General features: G+C 35.0%; 2 protein-coding genes across 7 annotated transcripts in view; one reads left to right on the forward strand and one right to left on the reverse strand.

The window, feature by feature from the left end:
- Positions 1–1,242, reverse strand: part of LOC100367343 (putative pyridoxal-dependent decarboxylase domain-containing protein 2) — a 27,321-nt gene extending 26,079 nt beyond the window's left edge. For 4 of the 5 annotated variants that reach the window (XM_085502208.1, XM_085502206.1, XM_085502205.1 and 1 more), the window contains exon 1: positions 668–1,041. In XM_085502208.1, the coding sequence (XP_085358334.1) occupies positions 668–895 (228 nt within the window). In that variant the 5' untranslated portion in view covers positions 896–1,041. Of the gene's footprint in view, positions 1–667; positions 1,042–1,083 lie in introns of those variants that run through there. The other variant, XM_085502207.1, reaches the window with a different exon arrangement.
- LOC100367650 (major facilitator superfamily domain-containing protein 6-like protein B) lies at positions 1,044–7,221 on the forward strand. 2 transcript variants are annotated; one of them, XM_085502210.1, is made up of 2 exons: positions 1,044–1,144; positions 3,315–7,221. In XM_085502210.1, the coding sequence occupies exon 2, from the start codon at positions 3,404–3,406 to the stop codon at positions 5,306–5,308; it is 1,905 nt and encodes a 634-aa protein (XP_085358336.1). In that variant the 5' UTR covers positions 1,044–1,144; positions 3,315–3,403; the 3' UTR covers positions 5,309–7,221. The 2 variants fall into 2 exon arrangements, with proteins under 2 accessions (XP_085358336.1, XP_002730988.4); XM_002730942.4 differs by lacking the exon at positions 1,044–1,144 and adding an exon at positions 1,252–1,407.
- Positions 7,222–8,352: the final 1,131 nt, after the last annotated feature.

An 8,352-nucleotide genomic window follows, 5' to 3' on the forward strand; every position in this document is an offset into this window, starting at 1 on the left:
GTAGGGTTAGGGTTCAGGTTAGGCCTTAAAGAACTCTTTGTCAAATTAAATGCTACAATAAAACAATCTCAATATCTACATCAATCATCAAAATACTTTACAAGATATTGGACGCATAATACTGCATATGTATATACCAGTATAACTGAAATATATTTCTGTCCTTACGAATAAATGAACACACATACTGAAATACTTCTTGAATTTTACGTTAAATTCTTGCAATTTTAACAGTTGATATTGTTTAAGATAGGAGGGTTATATAGTTGGTTGTGCTGATGTGGCAATCAACGCCCAGCTGTATGTTTGAGAACACAGACATGTCGAGGTAGGCTGACACCCGTCTTTGCATACATGTTTAAATTGTAAATCGAAAAATTGCAAGTTATAATCTCACGTTAGCAAATTATAGAATCTACAAAAAAACTTGGAGAAAGTTGTATTTATCTGAACAGTTGTTAAATAGAAATAACTCTGACTTCAACTTTTCCATAACAAAGGGCGTACAGGGTGTGACAGAAACAAACAGTACAGCAGAGTTATCCATGGTCGGGTATGGGTCCGACCAGGAAGAGTACATGTAGTACGGTGTAGTCCGGCCACGTATGAAGAATATCAACTTTTATGTCGATGGCAAACGTAAATAAAGGTAAAAACAACAACTTACGGAATGGAACTTCTCTTCCATGCTTGCTGGTTTATTCTTGGCTATCTCCTTTTCAATTTTAGTTGGTGAAACCGGCGCGACAGCTGCAGCCTCTTCTCCCAAAGTCATTTTTGTCGCCATGTTTGATTCCACGCTGGCAAGGTGGCCCTCTAACTTCCCGAAGTTGTGTTTAGTTGTGACCAAAGTATCATAATACTGTGCTTTCATGTCTGCCGTAAGAATGAACATTTTTGTTGAAAAACGTGCCACATCAAATAAATCAGAATCTACAGCTTTAAAACAAAAACAGCAGAGCACAGCTCGGATCACACGCAAGTTACAATAACTAAGTATTAACCAAACCACGTTGTGTTAGGTGGTACGTATTGTAACATCCACTTCCGGTTCAGCCAAGTTAAATTGCAAGGTGTGCTCACCTGAGAAAACGTAAACAGAAGTTACGTCTACACGCCCACACGAGTACCTTGACTTGAACTGGTATGTAGTAATGATCAACACTCGATGATTTTAAGACAGCAGCGCGTCAAATTAAAGAACATCCAAGTACTTTCAATTTTAAGGATGACGTCAGCTTATTAATCTCGTGCCGCGGATCGCAACAGTTGTCCCATTTCTCATTTGCTGTTGGCAATTCGAATGATTGATAAACTATTGTTTCATGATATTAATGCATAAATTATTGCGATCTTGTTTCAACGTCGTTGTTAGTGTGGGTGATGTGTCGGACGTTCCATTAATCAGTAAGTGTTATAATTATGAATGTGATTTTCATTACGGTATTGGTCTACATGTTTGTACGTGTCATCATGCACCTGGTGACATCGGCTCGGTCAGTGATTTTTAACCCGTTTATCATAACACATTAACCATCCTATGGCTATGTGCAGTGCATTGTATACAAAATTATTGATAAATCTATTTATGTAATTTTAATTTTACTAATCCTGGGTGATTTATAGTCCAAAATTTACGTAATCCTGTGTTGTAATATGACATGCATAATATAATAAATTATACTTGGAGAAGTAATATTTACAGCTAAAATGTTCACATCACAGATATTAAATGACAATTTTTTTAACCATAAAAAAGGTATTCAAAGTATTTGAACTGGAACAGCAATAGAGTTTACATATTTTGGTGTACACAAACTGCTTATTCTAAAGCAGACATAGCATTGATAGTGTTAGTTACAAATAACACACGTCACATAGCATTACTTCATGTTATTAATATTTTTCCAAGGATTATATTACATTGGTGCATCACAAAGCGCACATTAATTAAAATTTCATGTAGACAAACAATGTGTTTTTTTACATGCATATTGAACACAACATGACACGCCAAGTTTTACATTTTAAGTTTTTGGTGTCACATGGCATGGTGACGAAAAAGAAAATAAGGCAGTTATATTTCATTCAACCATTCTTGTACGATTTTGTCACACTTCATATGCTGTTTATGCAGCACTATATAATGACATCATTTCTATTATTAGCATAGCCTTAACCCAAAATAAGATAACATATTTCCTGAGTAAATCAACCCCGTCATAACAAAAATATTTCTGCGCAAATTTAAAATTTTCAAATTATCTACATTATCTTGCAAACCCATAATGTTGAACTTGACATTAACATTAGCACATAGCTTGCTGAAAGGCTGCGTAGATAGCTGCTGCTGGAATGAATGAGGCAAAAACAACATCAGCAGGTGGTGTATTGGGTCTTTAGAAAATGCAATATGGACGAAAACATGTACTTTTCAGTACCAGTATTGTTTTTCGATACTCTGTACTTTTGGGCAAGTTTGATTACGATTTATCATACACTGTTGCATTTTCAGGACACAAAATAGTATTCGTTAGATGAAAAATCAAAACCACTAATGTGCATGTGCAGTGATAGTCACTGTTCCCTTTAATTTTTTTGAATCTTGAAAATACTGTGAAAATTTGCCCATTTTCCCTTTGAAATGTTTTCTGCATACAAAATGCATGGAAAGTTTCTCAAAAGACAAAATTTCACTGAGAAACTACAATTGAATCTGAGAAAATTGAGCGAAAATAAGGCTTAGAGGGAACACTGGTGATAGTTATTATATGTACCGAAAAAATGGTGCACATGCTTTAATATTAGAAAACATTGTTTCATCAAACGAACACTCAAATGTGTGCTACAATGTTTTCATTTCAAGATAAATTGGAGTTTAGTGTATCAATATACAGTATCAAACAACAATTCTAAAAATTACATGTTCTCAATCTTTCAAAGACCTTAAAAGTCGTTATTGGGATGTGGTTGATTTTGGTGGCCATTTTAGTGACTAAATCAGAATATATATGTACAATACAAGTGTAGATTAAAAATAGTTAAAGAACAAATAAATTACCGTCTAATTATTTGATATTACATTAAAATTATATGTGTATGAAGGTCACACTTCCTGGTACTTTCTAACCTCTAAAGTTCACACTAATTTTCTGTTTTGTTAAACTGTTTTAAAACTTTAATTAAAGGGCTGTAGACAGTAATGTAATGTTTGCTTGCAATGCATTTTTAAAGAATACATTTTTGTAATGAACAAGCCCTATGTAAATGCAAGTCATACTTTTACAATTCATCTATATCCTTTTTTCCATCAGGGATGTAACTACGAGAAGAGGGCGCTAGGTATTAAAAATGACAAGATCCTGTATTGCACTGGGTAGTGTTGACTGATGAAGAAAACACAATGGGAAAACAAGACCAAGTAAATTTGACCAAGTCGCTGGCAGCCGCTAATGCCTTTTACTTTACATACAACTCTGGAAAAGCATGTCTGTTGCCTTTTCTAACCCTCTACTTCAGACAGTTGGGTTTGTCCCCAACTCACACTGGTATCATCATTTGCAGTAAGGCATTAGTAGCTTTAGCGTTCACACCACTTTGGAGCAAATGTGCCCATAAATTCAACAAGTACAAAATCGTCATCATATTTTCACTTTTTATGATGATTGCGTCACATCTTGCATTGATGTTGATCCCTCCTGTGAATCAAAAATCAGTTTTGATGTCTTGTCATCATAATGATTCACAGTCATGGAATATGCAGACAAGTAAACAAAGTAGACTCAACAGTACTAGCATCCCTTCTACTGTGTTTCACAGCGTAAGCGATAAACCCGCAACAGTAGCTCCCTCTGTAGGAACTAACAATACAATGAGCAATAATGTCTCCGGGATTGAAATCTCAAGCAATACTCAGACTGATATGCACAATGATGTTCACCGAGAATTAGAAACCGAAACGCTACCTGAAGACACTAACCATGAACCATCAGCTTACACTGAAGTTGTGGGCCTGCAGGCAAATAAAAAACCATGGGAATCTAGTCAAAAAACAACGACATCAGCTGCAACTGAAAATATTCTTTATCAGTGGTTGAAAGAGAAGGACCCAGATTTGTTCAAAGTCCTTGGAAACAAACAATTTGATCCAAATTTGGGAAACATAGTTCGGAGGTCAAGTGATATTGAAGATCATGATAATTATGATATAACTGAGACGTTGTTCACCAACCAAATTACAAATGATGTCAACAAAGTTTTCCTTATTGTACTCCTTGTTTGTATTGTTGGTGAGGCTTTAGCGTCACCAATGGAAAAACTACTTGATGACACGTTCTTTGGATATCTTGATGATGTGGACAATACTGAAAAGTATGGCCAGCAGAAACTATGGTCTCTTCTAGGTTACGTTGTTTGGGGAGCCACCATTTCAATAATCATCGAAAACTCACCTTGTTTCCTTAATTTCAATATCAGCAATTACATGATTCATTTTTATGGATTTGCAGCAATGATGGGATTAGCGTTTCTCATTGTGCTCTTTTTCCCGATGCAATCCACACCAAGTAAAGAACATGGCCAAAATAAATTGTTAAAATGTGTCAAACTTTTGTGTAGTGATTCGTTCAACATAGCATATGTTACTTCTATGTTTTTAGCCGGTGTCATTAATGCATCAAAGTTCTCATTTCTGTTCTGGTTTCTGGCCGATATGGGAAGCTCAGATCTTCCACTGGGGCTCTCGGTGTCCATGTCTGCAGTTATGCAAATACCCATGCTTTGTTTATATCCTTGGTTTACTAAAAAAATCACCCAGACTGGGGTTATGACAATATCACTGGCTTCCATGTCCATACAGTATGTGTACTACTCATTTCTCTGGACTCCTTGGGCTGTGGTCCCAATTGAAATTTTGAGTGCGTTTAGCATCGCATCGCTGCAACTGTCTGCATTGAGTCATGCTGAATCAACATCACCGCCAGGACTTGATCGCCTGTTGCAACATATTTTCTGGACAATGTACTGGCAGATCGGATTCAGCATTGGTAGCATAGTCAGTGGTGTGATTTATCAAACATTCAGTCCTCAAGTACTTTTTCGCAGTGCTTCATTACTGGCACTGTTCTGGGCTCTTGGATTTCTAATCATTATGCGATATGCACCGAGAAGTAAACGTAGGATGAGTTATTCAAGACTATTACAGAAGAGAGACGACCTGGAAGATGACATTGATGATAGCGATGAGGATGGAGGAGACGTCTTCAGTGATGACTGGTTGGTGAATGCTCTCAAGAAAGATTTAGATTAATTGAGAATGTTTAAATTATGCTAGATTGTTACATTTTTATTGGGGTAAGCATAATTTTTACTACGGGTGAAAAAAATAATATTTATTTGGTGCCTTTCCTTCAATTCAGGGATTCATTTTAGAGGTTGGGAGTTGAAATTTGGAAAAGATGAAACTTAGTTAATCAATGCAATAATCAGTCTGTATTTTTCATGCTAAATTTGTTGTTTTCACTCAATCCAATCCATTAATCCAAGTATTATGTAAGCTCATAAGATGGATCATATAATGTAGGCATGACCTAATTGTACATTAGTGAAACAATCGGTAGCATTATTTGTGATGAATGAAGGTATTATTATACTGGGAAAAACTTATCATTGAGTATTTATGTCTTATTTACAATGCGGTGAGCTAGTTTTTTGTATTTTGTTGTCATTATTTATGTCTCACAGAGTCAAAATGACCTTTGTCGTATCAAACAAACAAACATACATGCAGTAAAATATTAGGATACTCATATTATGCATATGCAAATAGGCAGCTAGGAAGTTCATTTTTGTTGAAAAACAAATGATATTCCTAGCTACTATAAAATACTTTATTTTAGCTGGAATTATTTTTCGCTGAATAGACTTTTTGGATGTTTTGTATGGAATTTATTTTCACTGAAAAAAAAGATTTTTGACATGTTGAATGTAAAAAATATGAAAAAAGGCATATTCGCTGAATTTTATTTTAAATGATTCATCCCTTCAGCGAAAATAGCAAAAATTAATTCCAAGCGAAAATAAATTATTCCACAACTTATTTGAATATATCACATGATATATTTGTCTGTGTTGTGCCCATTTTGCCACAAAGTTATTAAATTTAGACTCGGTATTAATATGATACAAATTGCCAAAACATAGTTCATGGTTCATTATTATGGATAAACTGAATCAGTCAGTAGCATCCTGTTTAAATAAAAAAAAAAAATTAAATATGATGCCTTGAAAATGATTTTAAAATAAAGAAGTGATGATTACAGCACTGTTGATAGGTTTTATGAGTAATAAACCTATGTTTATTGGTAACAACTATACATTCAAGTTAATTAAATGTTTGATTCATCAAAATCTGTTTTGTTTTGTTTCTTGAAATAAACATGTTTTCAAATTACCACTCAAACATGATTAATATAATTGATATGCTTCCAAAAATAAAAAAAAAGCAGTATTGCTTTAATCATTTCCAAAATGAGAATTCAAAACATGCTCTTTCTGTGTAGGATAAGTCTGAGCATGTTAACATTTGTATAGTATATTAGACTCTGTATATTGTGTTTGTATAAATCTATTTTATGCATTGTTGAGTTTTAAATTAAGGTGCTTGGAGATTTATAAGTGATATATTCCAGGTTGCAACCAGATTAATAATTTTAAACATAAGTTATATTCTCTGTGATTTGTACATGAGGTAACTGGTGTGTTCATCTTTGATGTTCGGCTGAGGATTATTATTGTTGTCATAGAATGTTGTGAACAAAAGACAATTGCACAGCTTTGAAAATTCTGACAACTAGCAGTGCTGTATACAAGTGTATTTCTACCTTTCAGGGCCTTCTGCATATAATTTTAATGTGACAAAGCTTCTGTTTGGTTTCTCTGACGAAAATAAACATTTTCCTCATTCACTCACATTCAGGTGAACCAAGGAATATTGCAAATTCCATTATGATATGGAGATAAATGTGAACAATGATGCATCTATGATGGTACAAGTAAAATCAAGCCTGCTGCACTCTGATAGTGTGGTTATGCTGATCTGCTTATCTAGTGAACAACTGGTGATATTAAAAGGAGAATTATTTTATTTAGCTGTACCTGCCATTCCTCTACCAATCATCTGGATCATAACATTTATAAATAAATTTAGTACTTTAGTAATAATATGGCACATTCATATTCTGTGACTACACAATTTACCTGTAATACCCAACATTCCTCTGGAATGGGAAAACCAGTCGACAGTTTAAAAACTGTTCCCAAAATAACGCATTGGGAATGGTTCATGAAAGAGCTAGCATACCCACTCAGTGCAAGGTATCAAGAAAAGTCATGTGTATAATGCCGTTTTCCACAAATGAATTCAATTTTACAATCATGTTCAACATTCCATAAACCAGGAAATGATGCAATGTCTTGATTTAACCACTGTGCAAAGCTCAGAAATTAAATACCGATAGTTTCCACTAACTAAATTTAGTTAATTAAAGGCCATTTAGATGTCACTGTAAAAAAACTTGGAAAGCATGGCTTTTTTAAAGATCCAAGCCAATAAATACACATACCTATGAATTACCCATTCGTACCTTTGGCAATTGTTATCTCTAAAACCTTTTACTGGCTATTACAATTTTGGACAATTCTTATAGAGACTGCTGTATTTGTTTTGCAATGTGATCAGAATGTGAAAGACTATTTATCCTCTGGGGCGGACATCGGTGCATTTTCACCGCCTGGCAACCAGCGGCGGTGAAAACAAAGGCCAAAAACTCGCAGAAAACTACTTTGGGATGGTTGTTGAGACTTCCCTGAACAGTGTAACAAGATTACCCCTAAATGTGTAACATGTATAAATTTGGTTGTTCGGGATTACTTCAAAGTTGAGTTTGTGTTGTTTTCTCGAATTTTCACCGGCTCGACCGGCGTTCCACAGCAGCGCACACAAAACCCATAGAAATGCATGTACAGTGGTGCAAGTCGTAGCAATGTCTTGTGACGTAGCTCCGCCCCTGAGGATACAGGTCATTCGATTGGGAAAATAATCACCAACATACAATCAGCTGGCAGCTAATATACAACCAGGTGCTGGGAATATCCTTAGTTACAGAGTTAGACTACCGGTAAGTTTGATGTACTCAAGCAGTTGAAAGTCTGATATTGCCGGTACTACACTGGTACTGAAATATCAGAAAAGTTTACCCAACTAAGTAATAGCTCTTTTAAAATTTTTGTGGTTTTCCCTAAAATCCCATTCGACTTGGGGTACTCGGCTTCAAAAATTATTGCAAATGACAA

The sequence above is a fragment of the Saccoglossus kowalevskii genome, chromosome 8 (genome assembly GCF_978046115.1).
Source record: "Saccoglossus kowalevskii chromosome 8, keSacKowa6.1, whole genome shotgun sequence".
NCBI lineage: Eukaryota > Metazoa > Hemichordata > Enteropneusta > Harrimaniidae > Saccoglossus > Saccoglossus kowalevskii.

Coding starts and splice junctions, on each gene's coding strand:
- LOC100367650 (XM_085502210.1), top strand. CDS start 3,404: ATGGGAAAACAAGACCAAGTAAATTTGACCAAGTCGCTGGCAGCCGCT.